This window comes from Salvelinus fontinalis, chromosome 8, assembly GCF_029448725.1.
Source record: "Salvelinus fontinalis isolate EN_2023a chromosome 8, ASM2944872v1, whole genome shotgun sequence".
Taxonomy (NCBI): domain Eukaryota; kingdom Metazoa; phylum Chordata; class Actinopteri; order Salmoniformes; family Salmonidae; genus Salvelinus; species Salvelinus fontinalis.
The window spans coordinates 16,683,447-16,706,639 of NC_074672.1; the positions used below are offsets into that span (position 1 = coordinate 16,683,447).

At 41.9% G+C, this 23,193-nt stretch overlaps 3 protein-coding genes across 3 annotated transcripts; 2 read left to right on the top strand and 1 right to left on the bottom strand.

Annotated features, from left to right (window-relative positions):
- Positions 1–241: 241 nt before the first annotated feature.
- On the top strand, positions 242–8,843 carry LOC129860724 (partner of Y14 and mago B). The gene is made up of 3 exons (XM_055931411.1): positions 242–346; positions 6,979–7,072; positions 7,214–8,843. Exons 1-3 carry the CDS (start codon positions 307–309, stop codon positions 7,698–7,700), a joined length of 621 nt encoding a protein of 206 aa, XP_055787386.1. The 5' UTR covers positions 242–306; the 3' UTR covers positions 7,701–8,843.
- Positions 8,844–8,940: 97 nt separating this feature from the next.
- LOC129860722 (matrix metalloproteinase-19-like) lies at positions 8,941–17,809 on the top strand. The gene is made up of 9 exons (XM_055931409.1): positions 8,941–9,486; positions 9,642–9,733; positions 9,864–9,994; positions 10,161–10,379; positions 13,540–13,785; positions 14,105–14,209; positions 14,352–14,519; positions 14,735–14,862; positions 14,985–17,809. Exons 1-9 carry the CDS (start codon positions 9,406–9,408, stop codon positions 15,219–15,221), a joined length of 1,407 nt encoding a protein of 468 aa, XP_055787384.1. The 5' UTR covers positions 8,941–9,405; the 3' UTR covers positions 15,222–17,809.
- On the bottom strand, positions 15,237–22,095 carry LOC129860723 (transmembrane protein 198-like). Its single transcript, XM_055931410.1, has 5 exons — positions 21,912–22,095; positions 20,361–20,835; positions 18,559–19,134; positions 18,268–18,407; positions 15,237–18,095 (listed from the first exon to the last, which is right to left on the bottom strand). The coding sequence occupies exons 2-5, from the start codon at positions 20,548–20,550 to the stop codon at positions 17,943–17,945; spliced, it is 1,059 nt and encodes a 352-aa protein (XP_055787385.1). The 5' UTR covers positions 20,551–20,835; positions 21,912–22,095; the 3' UTR covers positions 15,237–17,942.
- Positions 22,096–23,193: the final 1,098 nt, after the last annotated feature.

Here is a 23,193-nt window from a genome sequence, read left to right on the forward strand (position 1 = left end):
TGGTGTTGCCCATGACAGGAAGTTAGGCTAGAGAGCAAGTATTTTAGCCAGGTATCATAGTACAACAACAAATACAAGTGTGTATTGTATGACAGAGTGATAGACCGTTTCATCAACATGAACGAGAGGAGGATGGCATTGGTGTTTCTCTAAGTAAGGTGAATTCACATGTTTTTTTCTACTTGCACACACACCATATTGAGTTTACGTCGATTGGACTAAATTCTGGTATCTTTTTTTGGGCAGCTAGGAAGACATCACTTCCTGTCATTTCTACCAGCCAACGGAAATAGAGCTTTGAGCAAAATGGCTCAAATGGCAACCCCCTATGTTGAAGATGAATCTGGTAAGGCTGATTTAAATTACAACTAATATTGGTGGAGTGTGAGAATAAATACAGTTTAGAATTACTAACCCGTTTGTCTTTAGGTCGCTTCCCCAGAACAGTAACCCAGCAACGCTCGAGTTATGGCGCGAACAAATTGTCCAAGCATGCTGGCTAACCAGTTAGCTAGCCAACAAACACACTAGTTAAAACTGCATTGTTGATTAATTAACGTAGTTAGCTAGCTACCAGATAACTAGCGTAGCCAACGTTACTACTAAATAATGTCTAGTTAATAGCTATGTCTTAACTATCTTACGTTAGCTATATGGGGCACATTCTGTTGGCTAGCTTAGCCAAACTAGGGCGCAAAAGTACCTAACTAGTAGTATTAGTAGCCCTAGTCTGATTAATCAGGCTTGCATACACAATTGGCATATACAGCCTGAAACATGTGTGCAAAATTGTGTAAATGTCCCTTACAAGTCAGAATGTTAAATAAAATTCTGAATCAGGCAGGATGGCGAACAATCCACACATTTTTTGTCTGTACATTTTAATTTTCGGGTTTCAGTCTTTAAAATAAATCGAATGAAGTGTGGATTGTTTTCCATCTTCCCCTTGTTCAAAATATGCAATTTTCATTGTCACCATGGCACGCTTTGTGCAATAGCTATTAACGAATAACCGAATATTCAATATAAAACTAACTTTACCTTGGTGCCAAACCGAACCATAGAACGTTAATCACTGGCTCTCTAAAAAGTCTGGTAAATAATACTTTCCGTGGATAATTTCTCAAATTTCGAGCAGCTGAAAGACAAACCGCACAAACAACCAGTAGAGTAAGTTCAAATGTAATTTTATTCAACGTTTCTTGTAAGTAACATTTACACGATTTTGTACGTTTCAGGCGTTCCGCAACGTAGCAAATTAATTGTGTACTACAGCCTGATTTATCAGACTACAGTAGCCTAATAATTTACTGTTAATGAGTGTAGTCAAGCGGTTTTCAAACTTCTCCTCGAGGACCTCTAGACGTTTCACAATTCATAGCCAAGGGATTAAAACATATATATGTATTTTAGTTTTGTAAAAAAAAACACGTTAATTTTAAACATACAATATACTTGCAGTGAAGCCGCTCAACAACTACATCACATTAGTCATCTAACAGCCTCCCATCCAGAGCGACACACAGAAGCAACCAGGGTCAACACCCTGCTTAAGGGCACGTTAACAGATCTCCCACCAGCCCTTCAATATCCCCCCCACAGTTCCCCAAGAGCTTAGCCCCCCCCCCCCCATGCACCAACATCCAACAAAATGAACAAAAGAGAAAGACACAAGAAAACGGAAAACAACAATGCAAAAAAACAAAAGACATCAAGGACAACAAAAGACAGCGATCGCTTTTACTACTAGCACTGCATGGTTGAAGCAGGAGAAGAGTGTCAACTTCCAAATGGTCTAAACCATTTGTACTCAACTCTTACCCTACGAGGTCCGGAGCCTGCTGGTTTTCTGTTCGACCTGATAATTCTTCTTCGTTGATGAGGTTTAACGGCGGTTGGCATCCAATATGTTGCGTTATCGCAACCTACTAGACTGGAGTACAACTCCCTTAGACTTTGCTTGAATAAATACATAAATAAGCATACCCTACCATCTATTACTACATTCACAACTAAACAAATACAAATAACACCACCCTACTCCACTATTTCAATCCATTTAGTCTTACCTCATGCCAAGAACCTGAAAGGATGGGACATCACCACTTAACACACCCTGTAACTCTTCTGATGACAAGTCACACACCCAAATACCAATCTGCAGCTGTCACCATGACCTCTATTTTCTGCGGCTTACGTTCCATCCCTGCAGTACAGTTGATAACCATTGCTATAAACGCTAAAAATCCAATCTTACTGAAACATAGATCACTTGTTGGCCTATTCTGTACTGGTACAGATCTACTACTCACACCATTCCTCTCAGGATACCTCCCCCTTGAGCCATCTTCCTCTACTTTCTTCACTGCCTCAGCATATGACAACTTCTGCACTACTCTAACCCTGGAAACCTCAAACTGCCTCTCTCGCACGGGACATTTCTGATCCCAGCCCCATGAGCACCCCTACAATTAACACATACCCCTACTTTCCCCAATGGTACACATTCCTTTGTCTCATGCCCTTCTGCACACTTCTCACACTTAGGAACCTCCCTCCTACACACTGCTGCCACATGCCCATAATCTTGACACCTGTAACAACGTAATGTATTCGGCAATAAAGCTCGTACAGGATAACTTATATATTTCCGCCATTTTTAACCGACTCAAGCTCACCTTCTTCGTCCCTCTTTCTCTTAGACCTCCTCTGCCTCTCTTTTTCCATCCACTGCACTTCTTCTGACATACATCTTGTTCTTGCTTTCTCAAGGGACGCCATTTAACCGGCTGTCACAATCCCCGTACAATCAGCACAAACCCCTCGGGATGTAGCACTCAACAGTGCATCCCACTTATAATGCAGCTGCTTCGTCTTGATGTTATTCTTTATTAAAAGCTACCGCTACGCTACGCTTTTCAATTTCAAACAAGCTCGCTCTTCCAACCACTATCCCTGTGTCTATAGCTCGCGTGATTCCTACCTGATAATTAATTGCACACATCTAGTGTCCCAGGTCTAAATCAGTCGCTGATTAGAGGGGAACAATTAAAAAGGCAGTGGAACTGGCTTTGAGGCCCAGAGTTGAATTTAAGAGGTCTAAACCATTATATTATGACATGGGTGAAATCCAAAGTTGTGCTATATTATATTATGACATGGGTGAAATCCAAAGTTGTGCCATATATATTTTTTTATCTGTAAAATTTACACCATAGGCATATACCACACACACACACACACACACACACACACACACACACACACACACACACACACACACACACACACACACACACACACACACACACACACACACACACACACACACACACACACACACAGAGAGAGAGAGAGTCAGCTCAGACAGATCCAGCTCAGAGGCCCAGCTCATGAGCTCCATCGCCAGCAGATTTGAATTTGGAATGGAAAATAATTGTTTAAATAAAATTTTATTTGTCACTTGTGCCGAATACAACAGATGTAGGTAGACCTTACCGTGAAATGCTTTCCTACGAGCCTTTAACCAACAGTGCAGTTCAAGAAATAGAGTTAAGAAAATATTTACAAAATAAAAAAATGAACACAAGAAAATTACATAACAATAACGAGGCTATATACAGGGGGTACCGGTACTGAGTTAATGTGCAGGGATACAGCTTAGTCAAGGTAATTTGTAAAGTGACTATGCACGGATAATAAACAGCGAGTAAAAGCAGTGTAAAAACAAAGGGGGGGGGGGGTCAGTCAGTCAATGTACTTAGTCCGGGTGGCCATTTCATTAATTGTTCAGCAGTCTTATGGCTTAGGGGTAGAAGCTGTTAAGGAGCCTTTTGGACCTAGACTTGGTGCTCCGGTACCGCTTGCCGTTGTCACGTTCCTGACCTATTTTCTGTTAGTTTGTTATATGTGTTAGTTGGTCAGGACGTGAGTTTGGGTGGGCATTCTATGTTTTCTGTTTCTGTGTTGGTTTATTGGGTTGCCTGGTATGGCTCTTAATTAGAGGCAGGTGTTTGGCGTTCCTCTAATTAAGAGTCATATTTAGGTAGGCGTTGTCACAGTGTTCGTTGTGGGTGATTGTCTTCCGTGTCTGTGTCTTTACACCACGCGGGACTGTTTACGGTTTGTTCGGTTTGTGTAGCCTATGTTCCTATTCGTGCGTTTTTTTTCTTGTTTTATGTAAGTACGTCGTCTAGGTCTGTCTACACCGTTTGTTGTTTTTGTTAGTTTAATCAAGTTCGCAATTCGTTAATAAAATATGTCTGTTCTCTACGCTGCGCCTTGGTTCCCTCAATACTCCTCCTCTTCCGAAGATGAAGAGGAGGAGGACTGCCGTTACAGCCGTGTGGTTGCAAAGAGAACAATATGACTTGGGTGACTTTTTAGGGCCTTCTTCTGACACCGCCTAGTAAACTCAGCAAAAAAAGAAACGTCCTCTCACTGTCAACAGCATAACAAGATTCAACAACTGAGACATAAACTGAACAAGTTCCGCAGACTAACAGAAATGGAATAATGTGTCCCTGAACAAAGGGGGGGGGGGGGGGGGGGGGTAACAGTAAATCAAAGTAACAGTCAGTATCTGGCATGACTACCAGCTGCATTAAGTACTGCAGTGCATCTCCTCCTCATGGACTGCATCAGATTTGCCAGTTCTTGTTGTGAGATGTTACCACACTCTCCCACCAAGGCACCTGCAAGTTCCCGGACACCAATCTGGGGGGAATGGCCCTAGCCCTCACCCTCCGATCCAACAGGTCCCAGACGTGAGATCCGGGCTCTTCGCTGGCCATGGCAGAACACCGACATTCCTGTCTTCCTGTCTTGCAGGAAATCATGCACAGAATGAGCAGTATGGCTGGTGGCATTGTCATGCTGGAGGGTCATGTCAGGATGAACCTGTAGGAAGGGTACCACATGAGGGAAGAGGATGTCTTCCCTGTAACGCACAGCGTTGAGATTGCCTACAATGACAACAAGCTCAGTCTGATGATGCTGTGACACACCGCCCCAGACCATGACAGACTCTCCACCTCCAAATCGATCCCTCTCCAGAGTACAGGCCTTGGTGTAATGCTCATTCCTTCGACGATAAACGCGAATCCGACCATCACCTCTGAGACAAAACCGAGACTCGTCAGTGAAGAGCACTTTTTGCCAGTCCTGTCTCGTCCAGCGACGGTGGGTTTGTTTCCATAGGCGACGTTGTTGCCGGTGATGTCTGGTGAGGACCTGCCTTACAACAGGCCTACAGACCCTCAGTCCAGTCTCTCTCAGCCTATTGAGGACAGTCTGAGCACTGATGGAGTTATTGTGCGTTCCTGGTGTAACTCGGGCAGTTGTTGTTGCCATTCTGTACTTGTCTCGCAGGTGTTTATGTTCGGATGTACCGATCCTGTGCAGGTGTTTTGTTACACGTGGTCTGCCACTGCGAGGACGATCAGCTGTCCTTCCTGTCTCACTGTAGCGCTGTCTTAGGCGTCTCACAGTACAGACATTGCAATTTATTGCCCTGGCCACATCTGCAGTCCTCATGCCTTATTGCATCATGTCTCCTAAGGCACATTCACGCAGATGAGCAGGGACCCTGGGCATCTTTCTTTTGGTGTTTTTCAGAGTCCATAGAAAGGCCTCTTTAGTGTCCTAAGTTTTCATAACTGTGACCTTTATTGCCCACCGTCTGTAAGCTGTTAGTGTCTTAATGACCGTTCATATATGTCCTGGGTGGCAGGAAGTTTGGCCCCAGTGATGTACTGGGCTTATGCACTACCCTCTGTAGCGCCTTATGGTCAGATGCCTTAGCAGTTGCCATACCGGGTGGTAATGCATCTGTTCAGGATGCTCTCGATGGTGCAGCTGTAGAACCTTTTGAGGATCTGGGGACCCATTCCAAATCTTTAAGTCTCCTGAGGGGGAAAAGGTTTTGTCATGTCATCTTCACAACTTTCTTGGTGTGTTTGGACCATGATAGTTTGTTGTTGATGTGGACACCAAGAAACGTGAAACTCTCGACCCGGTCCACTACAGCCCCGTCGATGTTAATGGGGGCCTGTTCGGCCTTCCTTTTCCTATAGTCCACGACCAGCTCCTTTGTCTTGCTCACATTGAAGGAGAGGTTGTTGTACTGGCACCACACTGCCAGGTCTCAGACCTCGCTGTAGGCTGTCTCGTCGGTGATCAAGCCAACCACTGTTGTGTTTCAGCAAACTTAATGATGGTGTTGGAGTCGTGCTTGGCCACGCAGTCGTGGCTGAACAGGGAGTACAGGAGGCGACTAACCACGCACCCTGAGGGACCCCAGTGTTGAGGATCAGCGTGGTAGATTTGTTGTTGCCTATCCTTAACACTTTGGCACGGCCCATCAGGAAGTTCAGGATCCAGTTGTAGAGGGAGGTGTTTAGTACCAGGGTCCTTAGCTTTGTGATGAGCTTTGTGGGCATTATGTTGTTGAACGCTCAAACACTCATTAAACAACAACTTTATGCAACAACTGTTAGTGCATCACATCAATTCGTTCTTCTAATCAAACTGAAATGTATCGGAGCGCAGGTATCTTGGTCATGTATTGAATCGTCTTGAAAGGGAAACTTGTACATCCCTAGACAGTATATGTTTAGCATTACCGTCTATGAATGGGCTATAGTAGTAGCAGCAGCAAATGGCTCATTTGAAATGCATTAGCTAGCTAGCTAAATAGTCTACTTGGGGAAAATGTTCTTCTTGAACTGCACTGTTGGTTAAGGGCTTATAAGTAAGTATTTCACGGTAAAGTTTACACTTGTTGTATTTGGCGCATGTGGCAAAAAAAGTTTGAATTGATTTTATTTTATTTGTATATTGTTGTAACACACACACATATCAATGTTTTATCAAGCCTGAGTTGACCAGCTGAGCAAAACACATTAATTGGTTCAAATGTAAATGTATGGTTTTCCGTGACTTTGTAATATTTGCTCGTGTTTGCTCCTCCTGTTATAGGGAAATACATTGCTGCTACACAGCGACCTGATGGAACCTGGAGAAAGCCTCGGAAAGTGAAGGATGGTTATACCCCTCAGGAAGAAGTCCCTGTGTAAGTAATTCTACCTGACAGTGACCTCTGTCAAGTCAACCTTTATACTAATTTTGTATGTATTTTGATAGAAGCCTCTGCTGTAAAATGGTTGTTTCCTGTTTCCTATTTTCCTCTCTGCGAATCTGTCTTTGTTTTCAGCTACGAGAATAAATTTGTGAAGTTCTTCAAGGGCAAGCCTGACCTGCCACCAGGTATGAGCCCCGGAGATGAGGCCCAGGCAAGGCAGCAGCAGCAGGGGATTCCCGGCACTGCAGAGAGTGAGACAGCTGGGCTTTCCAAGACAGCCAAGCGAAACATGAAACGCAAGGAAAAGCGCAAGCTGCAAGGCCCGGATAGCAATGTGGAAGCACTTATCAATGCTGTTGAGAATGTGGCGATTGCAGAGGGCGGTGACAGTGAGATGCCTACATCTAACTCAGCTGAAGCTACTAATGACCATTCAGGAGCAGCAGCAGAAAAGGCCAAGAAGATCAAGAACCTGAAAAAGAAGTTGAGGCAGGTTGAGGAACTGCAGCAGAAACTGGACACTGGGGAGATCAAGCAAGCTACAAATGAGCAGCTGGATAAGCTTGGGAGGGCCAAGGTCATACAGGATGAGTTGCTGCAGCTTGAAGAGGATTCATGAGATTAAAAAGGTTGTCAAAAGGGCAGCAGATGAGTTGTGGAAGTTAGACTGTTGGAAAATACAAACACCAAGTTCTACAAGAAATGGATATTTACAGCTGCATTGATGAGCTTCCCTTGAACATTTTTCTGAGATTTGGTGTTATCAGACAGCCAATCAACATTAACTTTGGTTTTGGAATACCAAGTGTACATAAACCTAACACCTCAAGTTATGTTGTTGACAAGAACTGATCATGCTTTTCCCACACTTTCTCCAAAACCAATGAACAAACAACAATGAGACAGCCATGTTTTTTCTCTTCATTTCAAATGTACTTTTAAAACAAGTGAACTGATCCCGTATGCTTGAATTGGCTATTAACTTATTGGCCATTCATAGTTGTAATAGCATTTATTTTTGTGCTCAGTATTTTTACTGTGCATTTCTTATCTTTGTTTTTTTTTACCTTTATCTGTCAGGAGAATTGCATAGAATATTATTTATTGCATTAAAGATACAAGAGAAGAGAGAATGTTCAAGAGAATGCCGTTTTGTTGACCCATCTGTGCGCTGAAATTATACACATTTTCCCAACAATTGGATGATTTGAAATACAGTTTGAATTTGTGTACATAATGAAGCAATTCATGGTTTACAACATTAATAACATCACTCATATGAAAGGATATTTTAATGCTGCTGTGAGATTAAATAGATAGCTCCCTCTACAGGTGAAATCAGGCATAACTGGTTTCAGTGGAAACAACTAACACTATCTCCCCCTGATTACAGGGCATAGGGAGGATTGTTGTGACATGGAGAAGACGAAATGTAACATTGATGTGTTAATGGTTCTTTATATATAAACATACTAAGTAATGGTTGTCTCGGAATGGAAATGTGGTTAGTTGTTTTTCTCTCATAGGACAGTTTTTTTATTTTTTTATTATCATGATTTACATTACAGGAGGAAGAGGTTTTTGTCTCACAGACTACATGGTATTTATGGAGAGAAACGTAGTCATACAGAAACAAGAATCTTGATCGAGCAACTTAAAAGAAACATTTTGTAAATCTATCACACACGGTCTTTCCCTGGTAGTGAATCAATACCATGTTACATTGTTCATTAACTTTGCAATATTAAATGTATTGAAGACACCATCTGTATTGTAACCTTGTCTCAGTTGTCCTTAAAATGGACCAAAAATAGACCTTTAAAAGTTATTGTTAGTTATATTGACTTAATGATTTTGTGTTGCTCTTTACCAAGAGTGTGTATTTAGAGACAATTTAATCAGTTTAAAGGGAATATTTTTTGGGATAGTTGGGAGTGTAAGTGGGCTGTGTACTTCAAGAGTTGCTGTCAGTGGAGTATTTATTTGTTATAAAGTCATCCCAGACTGCATTCCTCTAATGGTTTATTATGTGGTTGGAAACGGGTCCCAGTGGGCAGACGATGGTATAAAAACTGTATATGAATCCATAAAGTACAGAGTTCCAGGGAACATTATAAAACAGGGACCAACAGAATGGAAATGGACTAGGTTTAGAATAATCATCTAAATGGCTTAACTTTACCTCAAAATGTCATCTTATTTTCTTGGATAGAGACCTGAAATTGTAAAGATGTTCTTAACTATTTTCATCACACTGGCTTATTGAAGAAATAAGGGAAACCGAGATATAGTACTTGAAATAATATCTTAGAACGGATTTTCAAATGGAGTACATGCTGTTTCTTGTCTTGCTGACAACTGTGTCCTCCATTGCCTTAAACAGGGAGGAAATCATGGAAGCCATGGTAAGAATATACTGTATAGTAGATGACCAATGAGAACTGCTACAATCCGTTATTTACTAAACAGCCTGGTTTGTGCTTTAGCCAACTCCTGTATTTGTTTTCATACCAAACATGTACGTACTAATACTGTTAATGATATGTCTGCCACATCTTAGGTCTATTTAAGGAACTATGGCTACCTACACATCCCACTGGACCGTAGTAAGAGCCAAATGTATCAGACTGAAGAAATCACAAAGGCACTGAGGTAACCATCAAACATCAATCTTTTCTCTTCTTCTTTAGGCTGCCCCTCAGCTAACTTACTCCTAACCTATACTTATTGTATGACTACATATGTCTCTCATTAACATTTATCTTACCCATTATAACTTTAGAACATTCCAGAAGGCAACTAACTTGGCCATCTCAGGAACGTTCAATGAGGCCACATTGGAAATGATGAAACGACCTCGGTGTGGTATTGAGGACTCCTTCAATGACAAAATCCTTAAATATCGAGTCATGGGTGAGTCATTTTATTTATTCTCCGGCTTCATTGTCATAATCTTGACTTGATGAGGCAAACATATGGCCACACAATCAACTACGAGTAAAAACAAAGCCTTCCTTTAAATGTTTCAGCTATAAAACTATTTCCAATTAGTATATTTTACTAATGCCTATTTCCATAGGTTCTACTTGGCGTAAGAAGATTCTGACCTACCGCATCTATAACTACACCCCAGACTTGGGCCTGGCAAAAACACGTGCGGCCCTCAAGACTGCGTTTAGGTACTGGAGAGAGGTGTCAACCTTGAGTTTCCAGGAGGTGCTGTTTCCAGGAAGAGCAGACATCAAGATCTCGTTTCATAAGAAGGATAGATCTTGTCCGGTGCCCTTCGATGGACCAGGTGAGAGTCAGAGTACTCCATAGTCACACTGCAGTTTGAATGTGTGAAAGAAAGCTTTTCAGATCTGTCTGATGTAGATTATCAACAGTACCAGTCAAAGGTTTGGACACACGTACTCATTCAAGGGTTTTTCTTTATTTTTACTATTTTCTACATAGTAGTATAATAGTGAAGACATCAAAACTATGAAATAACACATATATAATCATGTAGTAACCAAACTGTTAAAATAAAATCTAAATATATTTTATATTTGAGTTTCTTCAGAGTAGCCACCCTTTGCCTTGACAGCTTTGCACGCTCTTGGCATTCTCTCAACCAGCTTCATGAGGTAGTCACCTGGAATGCATTTCAATTAACAGGTGGGCCTTGTTAAAAGTTAATTTGTGGAATTTCTTTCCTCCTTAATGTGTGTGTGAGCCCATCAGTTGTGTTGTGACAAGGTAGGGGGGGTTTACAGAAGATGGTCTTTTCCCAAATATGGCCAAGTCCTTATTATAGCAAGAACAGCTCAAATAAGCAAAGGGAAACAACAGTCCATCATTAATTTAAGACATGAAGTTCAGTCAATCAGGAAAATGTCAAGGACTTTGAAAGTTTCTTCAAGTGCAGTCGCAAAAACCATTAAGCGCTATGATGAAACTGGCTCTCATGAGGACCGCCACAGGAAAGGAAGACCCCGAGTTACCTCTGCTGCAGAGGACACGTTCATTAGAGTTAGCAGCCTCAGAAATTGCAGCCCAAATAAATGCTTCACAGAGCTCAAGTAACAGACACATCTCAACATCGACTGTTCAGAGGAGACTATGAGAATCAGGCCTTCATGGTCAAATTGCTGCAAAGAATCCACTACCAAAGGACCCCAATAAGAATTAGAGACTTGCTTGGGCCAAGAAACACGAGCAATTGACAATAGACCGGTGGAAATCTGTCCTTTGGTCTGATGAGTCCAAATTTGAGATTTTTGGTTCCATCTGCCGTGTCTTTGTGAGACGCAGAGTAGGTGAACGAATGATCTCCATATGCGTGGTTCTCCCCGTGAAGCATGGAGGAGGAGATGTGGGGGTGCATTGCTGGTGACACTGTCTGTGATTTATTTAAAATTCAAGGCACACTTAACCAGCATGGCTACCACAGCATTCTGCAGCGATATGCCATCCCATATGGTTTGCTCTTAGTGGTACTATCATTTGTTTTTCAACAGGACAATGACCCAACACACCTCCAGGTTGTGTAAGGGCTATTTGACCAAGAAGGCGAGTGATGGAGTGCTGCATCAGATAACCTGGCCTCCAAAATCACCCGACCTCAACCCAATTGAGATGGTTTGGGATGAGTTGGACTGCAGAGTGAAGGAAAAGCAGCCAACAAGTGCTCAGCATATGTGGGAACTCCTTCAAGACTGTTGGAAAAGCACTCCAGGTGAAACTGGTTGAGAGAATGCCAAGAGTGTTCAAAGCTGTCATCAAGGCAAAGGGTGGCTACTTTGAAGAATCTCATTTATTTTGATTTGTTTAACACTTTTTTGTTTACTACACGATTCCAAATGTTATTTCATAGTTTTGATGTCTTCACTATTATTCTACAAGGTAGAAAATAGTAAAAATAAAGAAAACCCCATGAATGAGTAGGTGTGTCCAAACTTTTAACTGGTTCTGTATATGCCTCTGAATGTGATAAACTCAGCAAAAAAAGAAACGTCCTCTCACTGTCAACTGCTTTTATTTTCAGCAAACTTAACATGTGTAAATATTTGTATGAACATAACAAGATTCAACAACTAAGACGTTAACTGAACAAATTCCACAGACATGTGACTAACAGAAATTGAATAATGTGTCCCTGAACAAAGGGGGGGTCAAAATCAAAAGAACCAGTCAGTATCTGGTGTTGCCACCAGCTGCATAAAGTACTGCAGTGCATCTCCTCACAGACTGCACCATATTTGCCAGTTCTTGCTGTGAGATGTTACCCCACTCTTCCACCAAGGCACCTGCAAGTTCCCGGACATTTCTGCGGGGAATGGCCCTAGCCCTTGCCCTCCGATCCAACAGGTCCCAGACGTGCTCAATTGGATTGAGATCCTGGCTCTTCGCTGGCCATGGCAGAACACTGACATTCCTGTCTTGCAGGAAATCACGCACAGAACAAGCAGTATGGCTGGTGGCATTGTCATGCTGGAGGGTTATGTCAGGATGAGCCTGCAGGAAGGGTACCACATGAGGGAGGAGGATGTCTTCCTCCTGTGACACACCGCCCTAGACCATGACGGACCATCCACCTCCAAATTGATCCCGCTCCAGAGTACAGGCATCGGTGTAACGATCATTCCTTCGACGATAAACGCGAATCCGACCATCAACCCTGGTGAGACAAAACCGCAACTTGTCAGTGAAGAGCACTTTTTGCCAGTCCTGTCTGGTCCAGCGATGGTGGGTTTGTGCCCATAGGTGACGTTGTTGCCTGTGATGTCTGGTGAGGACCTGCCTTACAACAGGCCTACAAGCCCTCAGTCCAGCCTCTCTCAGTCTATTGTGGACAGTCTGAGCACTGATGGAGGGATTGTCCGTTCCTGGTGTAGCTCAGGGGGGGTTGTTGTTGCCATCCTGTACCTGTCTCGCAGGTGTTTATGTTCGGATGTACCTATCCTGTGCAGGTGTGTTACACGTGGTCTGCCACTGCGAGGACGATCAGCTGTCCGTCCTGTCTCCCTGTAGCGCTGTCTTAGGCGTCTCACAGTACAGACATTGCGATTTATTGCCCTGTCCACATCTGCAGTCCTCATGCCTCCTTTAAGCATACCTAAGGCACGTTCATGCAGATGAGCAGGGACCCTGGGCATCTTTCTATTGGTGTTTTTCAGAGTCCGTAGAAAGGCCTCTTTAGTGTCCTAAGTTTTCATAACTGTTACCTTAATTGCCTACCGTCTGTAAGCCGTTAGTGTCTTAACGACCGTTCCACAGGTGCATGTTCATTAAGTGTTTATGGTTCATTTAACAAGCATGGTTAACAGTGTTTAAACCCTTTACAATTAAGATTTGTGAAGTTGTTTGGATTTTTACGAATTATCTTTGAAAGACAGGGTCCCGAAAAAGGGATGTTTTTTTTTTTGGTGCTGAGTTTATATGTTTACCTTTCTGAAAACATCCTCTGTTATTAGGGGGAGTGCTTGCCCACGCAGATAACCCTGAATCAGGCATTGTGCATTTTGACGAAGACGAGCAGTGGACAGAGGGTACGACCTCTGGCCGTAACCTGAGGATTGTAGCAGCCCATGAGATTGGTCACGCCCTTGGCCTGGGTCACTCTCAGAACCACAAGGCTCTGATGGGACCTGTCTACTCTGGTTACCGTGCCAACTTCAAACTACATCCTGATGACATTCATGGAATACAAGCTCTCTATGGTGGGGGATGGATCATCATTTATTTTATTGAGTTAAGACAGACAGAGTATGTGATCAATATCTAATAAGCCATAGAATTATTCCATCGTCAGACTTTGATTTCCTGTGGATGTTGTATGTAGAGGATAAAGACAGATTCAACAAGCTATGTCCCGTAGAGATTGGTGCTTGCAATGCCAGGGTTGGGGGTTTGATTCCCATTGGGGACCAGTACGATAATGTTTGCACTCACTAATGTAAGTTGCTCTGGATGAGAGTGTCTGCTAAATGACAAAAATGTTTTGTGTTTGAAACATTTGTCTTTTCTGTTCTCCTTTAGGGAAGCCAGGCAATCGTCCAACAGTATCCAGAAAGCCAAATGATTCATCCCAAGAGGCAGGTTCACCACATCTTTGCAAGAGTAGCATAGATGCAATTATGTTAGGTAGGTGTTGTAAAGATTTAGTCCCAATTATTGCCGTACAAAAAACTATGTAAACTCTATATGAAACTGCAAATTAGCAAAGCGCTTTCATTCAGATATACAGTATCTACAAGTGTTTGTCTAATATTTATCGACCACCCAGGTCCTTTTCGCAAGACATATGTCTTCAGCGGTCAGTATGTTTGGACAGTGTCTGACACTACTGGCTACAACACACCCATCCTGATCTCTGTGCTGTGGAAGGATCTGCCAGGGAGCCTCAATGCAGCTGTGTACTCTCAGAGGACTAACAAGTCCTACTTCCTGAAAGGTAAACCTTTCACCCTGCATCACTCTGTCCCTAGCCATGTCCCATATCAGTTTGTGCTGTCTTGCCAACTTCGTTGTCATTATTTACCAAACCTACCATAGGAGTCGGCAAGACATCACACACAGATCTTGGAGCAGGCTACACTGTCCCTGTTTCAGTTCTTTAATTTCTCTCATTATTGTAGTTTTCATGTGTCACTCATATTCTTAATTCAGGAGACAAAGTGTGGAGGTATACCAGATTCAAACTTGACGTTGGCTTTCCGAAACACTTGGCCAGCATTCCTTCTAATGTTGATTCAGCCTTTTACTTCAACCGGAACAACAAAGTGATCTTCTTCAAAGTAAGGAACAAACCAACAATGGTTTTGGCTAATGTGTGAACATGTAACATACTCTCTAATCTAAACCATTTCAGAATGAGTGTGACAACCAGATAATAGTTACACTTCATTCTATCCCAAAGGGTTCTCAGTATTGGCAGTGGGATGAAGCTGGGGCAACGGACTCCAGGACGTATCCCAAACCGATATCACATCTCTTCTCTGGGGTACCCTACAACCTGGATGCAGCCTTCACATGGACAAACGGCCATATATACATTTTCAAAGGGAACCAGTACTGGCGCATCAACAACAACCAAGTTGTGGATAAGGGCTACCCTCTCAGAACGAGTGAAAAATGGATGCAATGTGATAAATAGGCCTTTAGAGATCAGTGGTGTTTTATTTCAAACTCACCTTTATTCACCAAGTACATTTACACACACCTATAATCATTTGCCTTAGTGAGAAGGTGCTGCCAGTGATAGACAATATACAAACAGAATACAGACACTAGTCCACATAAACATCATACAGAATATACAATATCGGAGCAGTAAACATAAAACATTAAACTTTGGTGCATAGGCTGATTACAGTGGATATGTATCATTTACAGAGGGGATATATCTATATAAGCAGAGCGAGGGATGATGCCGTGGCAAATGTATACAATGTTGTACATAGTGCAGATTAGTATTTGAGGTCATTGGTGACAAGGTGTAGTAATCGGTGCAATGCAAAGTCACTTAATCCCTATGAGCCCGATGGCCGGTTGATGAGGGCCACAGCATGGGGGAAGAAGCTGTTAAGACCGGACAATGCGTTGCAGTTTGCCCTGGCCCTTTTCTCTCCATTTCTAAAGTAAGACGTCAGCCTCCAGAACCAAATTGTCACTCCAATATCACTACGGTATGAAAGTCCCGCCTACTTCCTGGATCATGTCCCACCGTTTTTGAATGGCCTTCAAGATTACATTGTCAAATTCATGAAAATGCGGCCGTTTAAGATACAGTTGAAGTTGGAAGTTTACATACACCTTAGCCAAATACATTTAAACTCAGTTTTTCACAATTCCTGACATTTAGTCCTAGTAGAAATTCCATGTCTTAGGTCAGTTAGGACCACCACTTTACTTTAAGAATGTGAAATGTCAGAATAATAGTAGAGAGAATGATTTATTTCAGCTTTTATTTCTTTCATCACATTCCCAGTTGGTCAGAAGTTTACATACACTCAATTAGGCTGGGTTTCTGTACAGCACTTCGAGATATTAGCTGATGTACGAAGGGCTATATAAAATAAACTTGATTTGAATTAGTATTTGGTAGCATTGCCTTTAAATTGTTTAACCTGGGTCAAACGTTTTGGGAAGCCTTCCACAAGCTTCCCACAATAAGTTGGGTGAATTTTGGCCCATTCCTCCTGACAGAGCTGGTGTAACCAAGTCAGGTTTGTAGGCCTCCTTGCTCACACACCCATTGTCAGATCTGCCCACACATTTTCTATAGGATGAGATCAGGGCTTTGTGATGGCCACTCCAATACCTTGACTTTGTTGTCCTTTGTTGTTCCACAACTTTGGAAGAATGCCTGGGGTCATTGTCCTTTTGGAAGACCCATTTGTGACCAAGCTTCTCCAAAAAGTACGATCTTTGTCCCCATGTGCAGTTGCAAACTGTAGTCTGGATTTTTTATGGTGGTTTGGAGCAGTGGCTTCTTCCTTGCTGAGTGGCCTTTCAGGTTATGTCGATATAGGACTTGTTTTACTGTGGATATAGATACGTTTGTACCTGTTTCCTGCAGCATCTTCACAAGGTCCTTTGCTGTTGTTCTGAGATTGATTTGCACTTTTCTCACCAAAGTATGCTCATCTCTAGGAGACAGAACACATCTCCTTCCTGAGCGGTATGACGGCTGCGTGGCCCCATGGTGTTAATACTTGTGTACTATTGTTTGTACAGATGAACGTGGTACCTTCAGGCGTTTGGAAATTGCTCCCAAGAATGAACCAGACTTGTGGAGGTCTACAATTATATTTCTGAGGTCTTGGCTGATTTCTTTAGATTTTCCCATGATGTCAAGCAAAGAGGCACTGAGTTTGAAGGTAGGCCTTGAAATACATCCACAGGTACACCTCCAATTTTCTCAAATTTTGTTAATTAGCCCATCAGAAGCTTCTAAAGCCGTGACATAATTTTTTGGAATTTTCCAAGCTGTTTAAAGGCACAGTCAACTTAGTGTATGTAAACTTCTGACCCACTGGAATTGTGATCATTGAGTTATAAGTTAAATAATTAGTCTGTAAACAATTGTTGGAAAAATGACTTGTGTCATGCACAAAGTAGATGTCCTAACCGACTTGCCAAAACTATAGTTTGTTAACAAGAAATTTGTGGAGTGGTTGAAAAACGAGTTTTAATGATTCCAACCTAAGTGTATGTAAACTTCTGACTTCAACTGTATATGTACAATTATATTCATAGATTAATTTCCCTGTAGAAGTAAATCCACGAATACGAATATAATATGACATTTATTTTAATTTACCGTTTTCATAAATTAAATGATATAATCTTGAAGGCCATTCAAAAACAGTGTGACACAATCCAGGAAGTAGGCAGGACTTTCATACCGTATAGCCTAGCCAACGAATCACCTAACACGCTGAGGTGAAATATAGTAACATTTAAGGATTTGATTTATTTTGATAAGACAAGAGTTACAAACATGTTTTATGTACTCTATCTCTTGTGTAAAGTATGTAAAATGTATGTAAATCCCTAAATGTATAATTCCCCCCTTGTACACTGCATAAAACTAACAATGGATGTCTTCACAAAAATGTATATTAGCAAACTGACTAAAATTAAGCTATTTGACTTATTGGAAGAAGGATCAATGTGTTATATTACGATTGACTGTCTGATACCTTAAGACTGTCAATAATAAACAAAACAACAGATTGATTTAGTCTTTTGAATTTTGTCTCAATAATCATTCTGTCGTCTCAAAAAACAGTCTATGAATGGTCTTCTAGAGAGAGATATTGGGCACCTAAGTGGAACTGGGAGGGGATGCCTAGTATTTGGTGGTCGTCCCTCAGTATATAGGGTCTAGGGAGGAGGCAGTCAGGGGCACCATAGAGCCTGTCTCAAAGTCAATCATGGTGTGGTTGACTGTGCTGTTGCTGATGATGCTACTGGTAGAGGAGACTGTACCCATCTGGCGGTCACGAAGGCTCTGGATGTAACTCTGGAAGGCAAAGTGGTAAGGAAAGAATGACATTGATTCTCTAGGTCTAGGATGATAGAAAATAATTGACATTGGTGACACACAATGATATATATTAGCTAAGTGCATAAACATTTTGAAATAAATGTTTTAATCAAGCTCGTTCATGCCCATTAGGAGTGAAGAAACTCACTGGGGCCAGGACGTCCCCAGCATAGCGCTTTAGGATTGGAGGCTTGCGATGGCGGTAAGTGCCCTGCTGGGGTCGTCTCTGGGCATCTCTCTGTCTGATTCGCATCAGTTGGACCTGTCTTTGTCGGCCACTGACAGGTACTTGGGGGTGTTAAATGTAAATTAGCATAGGACAGAAAAGAGAGAATTATGTTGTAGTCTGTTTACATGTTAAGTGTAACCTAAGTATCAAATGAAGTAGTGATGACCGAGGAAGAAAGCATTCCATGTTTTTTATGAAACTGCCACTCACTTTCTCTGTGGGACACTCCTTTGGCAGTGAGCATCCATTGCACCAGCACTCCCATCAGACTGAATAGAGGACATACGCCTGTTATAACCCAGCTGTACCAGCAGAGGGAACGAGGGGGAACCTGAGACAGGATGTCGTACGCATGGCCAGCCAGCAGCGACGTCTCTACGAAGAAGTCCACACACGCCATCACCACAGCGGCACCGACTGCAGCCGTGGAGAGCACAGTGAATAGTTTCTGCCACTGCAGTGTGAGAATGGCACAAAAGGTGCTCGTGGCCAGGAGGGCACTGAGAGGCGCCCATAGGGGGGTAAGTCTGTAAAACTGTCCGACAACCAGTAGGTTGGCAAGGGTGAGCAGACTCCCCAGATGTAGGCCAGTAATGATGAACCCCACAGTCTGTACCAGCATAGTCACCAGGCCACAGAGCACAGCCAGTCCCAGGAGGATGCCTGCTTTGGTCTCTGTAGTCAATTGGGTGTCCAGCACAGGCTCCTTGTGGTACAACATGCTGACTAGTGCAGACCCAAACATGAAGCCTGACAGAAACATGACCATCTTAAAGCAGCGGTATCCTAAAGAAAGAGAGATAAGTGGAGGGATGTTAAGTAAGAAAGATGGAGAAGGAAGCAAAGTGTACTTAAAGAGCAACTCCACCACTTTTTAACCTAATTTTCATTATCTCCAGCACAATATTATTGTCTGCATATGTGAAAACAACGGATTTCTAAAAAAAAATGTAAAAAAGTGCTATACTATGACATCATCGAAAGTTAAAACATTTAAAAAACTGTGATTTTCAAACTCTGAGATTCGTGGTGATGTGGAGCAAGAAAATACCCTCCCTCTGGCTAGAAACTTGTTGCAGGTTTTGAAAATCATTGATACAAAGACGTATTTTTTAGGACCTTTTTGTCTTTTTAACCACAGATCATAGAAACTAAGCATTTTCACATGTGTACACACAGGTATGGTGCTGGAGATGAAGAATATGAGGGTGAAAAGTGGCGTAATTGTCCTTTAAGTGTACTAGGTTTGACTGAGTTGGGATTTATTCATAAAAAGTCATTTGTAGACTAGATTTTGTCTTTGGTAAACTGTACAGTTTGCAGAATATTTGAGAGATATAGTTAACTTCACATGAGGCATAGTCTGCTTAAGACAATCTAAACGTGTCTATTATCAGACAACATTCACAGCGAGTGCATCTGTTGGGTTTAATGGATTTGGACCAGGCCAGGAGGCTACCTGAATTATCCCAGGTGGCTGTTCTCCAACTCTCTCGCAGAGGAATGCAGCAGAACCAGGTGGCCCATCTGCCTCTCTCTCCTAGCCTACCCTGGACGTTATCCACTTTATACCCCGGGCTGGCCCAGCCCAGACACTTGGCCCTCCTGTGTTTACTGTAAGGGTACAGTATAGGTAGGGCATATCATCAATAGACTCAAAGTGAGCTGATGAAATAGTTTCACTTTGTTAAATGTCAACTGAAAGGTTCTGGCCTTTCTAGGGAGTTTTTCCTAGCCACCATGCTTCTACACCTGCATTGCTTGCTGTTTAGGGTTTTAGGCTGGGTTTCTGTACAGCACTTTGAGATATCAGCTGATGTAAGAAGGGCTTAATAATTACATTTGATTTGAACTGGGAATTAAATAATGATGTATCTACAGTGGAGCATTGGACTGTTTTGTGTTAATGCTGTAGTTAATTGCAGATATGCCTATCATATCTTTAATGTGTATGTCTTGAGAGTACACATGTGCAAGTTCCAACTGTCCTCTATTACAGGCCAGGAACTTACCAAAAAAGCAGTAGATGAGGCCGAACAGAAAGCATACTGAGCAGACGATGGATGGGATGAGGTCATACTTCCTAGGGAACCCCAACTCACACGCATCCACTTCAGCCACGCCATAGAGGATATATCGATCCTCTTCAGCCTGCCTCTGCACTGTCCCATCAGTGACCAAGAGTGAGCTGGGGTTTGCCATCTTGGAGCAGTCGTATAACAGGTTAGGATAAAGACTGTACTTTTGTTTATCAATTTAGGCCATCTGTGTAACTGTGTTGTTTTCCTGTCTTAATCTCACGTGGGAGCATATTTCAACAGTCAACACCAAGCCAGGATATTGTCAGTATTCCATTGGGACAGGACTTTTCTTCATTCATTTAATTAAAGAATTTGACGAATGCTTCATTTTGGTAGAATGTAAGAGCTGAGGAAACGGGGAGTTCCTATGAGAAGTGTGTGAATCAGACCCTTTCCTGTACTGCACCTGCAACAAGAGGAGAGGAGAGTCAAATACATCCAGAGAAAATGATTACCTCTTTAATAGGCAGATTATAAATGATCAAACTGGACATTACTCTATATATCTAGTCTCCACATATACATCTAAGGTGTTGTCTAAATAACCTGCATAGAGACGGTAATCTCTGTACTACACAATCCTCTCCCCAGGAACCAGAAAAGGAAACTGAGATCCTCTCTGGGTCATGCATCTTTTTCTTGACCCTTTGTTAAAATGCAGGATGCAGCTGAGGAAATGAGGGGTGGATTGATGCCGACTGAGTCATTGAGCCTCTTTGTTTTGAACATATGGTATAAGCGCTCCAATCACAAAACAATGCTAAGCAAACAAACACCCCAACAGTAGGACATATCGTTCCAAAACCTTAAAAAGGAATTGTGGGGGAAACTATGTAACACAATTTAGAATAATCTGGAAAAAGTTTTAAAAAGCTATATCCTCAGCATTCAAACCACTTGCACCTTGGTGACTACATACTTAACTCTGCACCCAAGGAGAAATTGTGTTGCCTTAGTCTGACTAGCAACACAGTATGCTCTACGTTGAATGAACTTATAAGCTTTCCAGGCAGATCCCCAGATAATTGAATTAGAGGCCTATTAGCAGAGTCTAACTAGCCTCATGTCCTGCTACCTGCTTGTAAGTCACAAAGAAAACACTATCACTTTCTATGGCACCAATCAAGGGACCTTTGCTATTATAATATAACTTCATGTCAGGATGATAAACGCTTCATTTTTGATAATGAATTCAAACTGAACACTGAGCCATCTGCCAAAAAGAGACTTCCTGTGAAAATATATATTTATACAGTCAGACACATGAGCACCTCATTATCAGTTATCGACAAAGTAGTCATATTCAACAGGCATTACATGAGTGGTAAACCAAATTCCACTTGTTTGATCATTAACAGATAGGATCACATATTTGGATCTGACATTAGCAGACATATGTAGACCAGAGAGTATTTGAGGTCATGAGTGTACAAATAGTGTTCTCGTGAATCATTTTAAGAGTCTGAAAATAAGTAATCTTACCGGACGTGCGGCATATCCAGAATTACAAACTGTGATGAGAAGGAATAGGACTGCTACTCGTTTGACCCTAGGAGGAGTTACATTAGTTTGTTCTGTCTATGCTTCGTTGAGGACAACCTACTCGTGCATGCGTCCCTCTCAAATGTGGCCACTGGACCCTCTGACAGCGTCAGACATCAGTGCAAGAGAGTGACCGTCTGTGCCAAGCTTGTTCTGTAGATCAGAGTTGATGCAATATTGTTGTTGTCCACATGATGTCTCTCCAGTCATACAGATTTACAATTTACAACAGAGGAAAGATTGGTTAAATCCATTGCCAGACAGGTTCCCTCATGAGTCAGGCATGATGGAACATGTCAGCGATGGAATATGGAAGTTTAAGTTCTAGAAAAAGTGAGTGTTCCAGGAAAGTAGTGATATTCTGGATGCTATGAGTAAACAGCTCACTACAGAATAATGAAATGCACTCATGTAGTCTTGTATCTCAGTGTATATGCAAATGTTAAATAAATGGTTTGTCAGAACAGAAAAATTCACTCACAAGCTTGATAAATGAAATGGTGCTTCCTGATGACGTTATCAACCACTGATGTTTATTTTTAGATTGTACACATACACATTTTATTTATAAGACTGACAGATTAGGTATGAAACTAAACTCACAGAATGTACAGAGGTAGATTTACAGACACACAGTTTACAGTAGCCACTGGATTAAGATTGGAGAAGGAAGAGAAAGTATGCCTCAGTCTATACCCAATTTACCGTTTACACATATATCCAGCAAAAGATCACAGTCAAAATTTCACAGTAACACTGCATGGGCACGAACAATATTAAGCCAAATATCATGTGAAAAAGAGCAGATTAAATATGACAATGGGTTCACTCATACTGCCAGAGCACTGAGCTGCAATGATGTTGAAATCAGCAGTAAAATAGAGCTGTCATGCAGCATTAAGCACCTCTGGTGAGCGGCAAATAAAGACGCTATCCTTTTGCTATATAAAATGTCCATCAGTCATGTACTGAGTATGTGTGTTGCTGTGTTTGAAATAAATCAATGGGGACAATTGTCCCACACCTCAAACAAGATAGGATAGAAGTAAAAAATAAATAATTTTAAAAAATATAAAATGTCCCCAAAATGTTGCATGATGAATCATGTTGCCGTTTTTATTTCAGAGAGTAATTGATGCAATATTTTGATGCACTGGTCACTGAACCATTATTCTTGGTGAGCAGATTGAATAAACAGATCTAGCGAGATTGAATAAATAAC